The following is a 1918-nucleotide window of genomic DNA, read 5'->3' as shown; positions in this document are numbered from 1 at the left end:
TGCAGCCATTTTGTCTGGATCTAGATATTTGAAGCACCTGTCATGAAACCTGAGGTGATATTTCAATAGCTCCTGGCGGCCTTAATGTATATGCATTTCCTGCACAAAGTCACTTGGTTGTAAAGAGCCATTGAAAAAAAAAACTGCTTGATGCAGTGTGACAGCCAAAGTGTTGGGTAGAGTTTCACATTCTATATATAAGCCTGGTGACTTGTGTCCCGGCTGCTCTGTTTAAATGCCAGAGTCCCACTGTCAAAACAGAGAGAGGGCAGCAACAATATGATGGACCTTTTTGAGACCAACCCTTATCTTTTCAATGATTTGCGCTACTTGGAAGAAGGGGATCATGGACCACTACAGCACCTGGACATATCCGGGGTTTCTCCACTTTACAACGGCAATGACAGCCCGCTGTCTCCGGGCCAGGATAATGTTCCGTCCGAGACCGGGGGGGAGAGCAGCGAGGAAGAGCATGTCCTCGCGCCCCCGGGTCTCCGGGCGCACTGCGACGGTCAGTGCCTCATGTGGGCCTGTAAGGTCTGCAAGAGGAAGTCCGCGCCGCCCGACCGACGCAAGGCCGCCACTCTGAGGGAGAGGAGGAGGCTGAAGAAGATCAACGAGGCCTTCGACGTGCTGAAGAGGAAGACCGTGCCAAACCCCAACCAGAGGCTACCCAAGGTGGAGATTTTACGCAGCGCCATAAGCTACATCGAGAGGCTACAGGACCTGCTGCAGACCCTGGACGAGCAGGAGAAACCCCAAAACGGATCATCCCACAACTTCAAAGAACACAGTGTAAGATTTCACTCTGAAATCCTCACAGTATTACCATGGTATTCCTATGAGTGAGCTTGTCGTTTTCAGATTACTTTTAAATGACAATTTAATGATGTACTTATTGTATCTGTAACAGCCCTATAATATTCCTCAATGACATGATGATGCGTTTACTGCATGTTAATATCTGAGTGACACCATATTCTTATCCATGTATAAGTAGGAGGTCCCTGGTGTTAAATTTGGCCACTTCATTTCTTTATCTGCTAATTTTCCCCTATGATCCTCGAATGATATTAATCTCTTTCTCATTTTTTTATTTTTTTATCTTGGTTTTTGACTGTAATAAAATATAAAGCCAGTTTCTGGGGTATTTTTCAGTTAGGCAAATGCCTATTTGAGGAAATACTTATGTACTTACTACTTATTTTAAGTATGATGTTTAATATAGAAAAAGCGCTATATAAATGTAATGTATTATTATTGTTATTGTTATTATTATTATTACTATTATTAATACAACCCTATCAAAAACCTGCATGAATAACATGTGATGTGTGATTTTGCAGATGGAAGACCATGATGGTCGCTGGAAAAAGTCCTCAGATTTGTGGCCGACCTCTGCCGATCATTCCACTGTCCCAATGATAAACCAGAGAGAAGGTACAGTACATATCATTTTCACTTACAATAAACTGTTAATAAATAAATGAAAGCAGTCTAAGTCAATGTTCTTTTTATTTTCAGGATCCAGCGAGTCTTCTGCCTCCTCCAGCCTCCTGCGTCTGTCCTCCATTGTGAACAGCATCACCAACGGAGACAAAGTCAACTTCAGCGAGAACGTCTCAGAAAACTGACACATCAGCAAAGACCTCGACTAGACACCACATTTTAGGTTTCCATTATTTATCCCTAAATTATTTCCACTATATTTAGCCATTCTGTTTGTTGTGTAGTCCTCATTTGTACATAAGGAGCAACACATGTGTACATATTTTATTATAATGTGATGTTTAGATTTATTTATTTTATATTCAGAAGCAGATACTCTTGTACGAAAGCTATTGTATTTAAATATTTGTACATAACTGACCAATACAATAAATTAAACGTTTTGCAATACTTTAAACAACTGTATCTC

General features: G+C 41.1%; 1 protein-coding gene across 1 annotated transcript; it reads left to right on the top strand.

The window, feature by feature from the left end:
• The first annotated feature begins 220 nt into the window (after positions 1-220).
• myf6 (myogenic factor 6) lies at positions 221-1918 on the top strand. Its single transcript, XM_034074914.2, has 3 exons — positions 221-795; positions 1347-1440; positions 1525-1918. The coding sequence occupies exons 1-3, from the start codon at positions 280-282 to the stop codon at positions 1632-1634; spliced, it is 720 nt and encodes a 239-aa protein (XP_033930805.1). The 5' UTR covers positions 221-279; the 3' UTR covers positions 1635-1918.

Source organism: Pseudochaenichthys georgianus, chromosome 23 (genome assembly GCF_902827115.2).
Source record: "Pseudochaenichthys georgianus chromosome 23, fPseGeo1.2, whole genome shotgun sequence".
NCBI classification, from domain to species: Eukaryota; Metazoa; Chordata; class Actinopteri; order Perciformes; family Channichthyidae; genus Pseudochaenichthys; species Pseudochaenichthys georgianus.
This window is presented reverse-complemented; position numbering and strand designations above follow the sequence as displayed.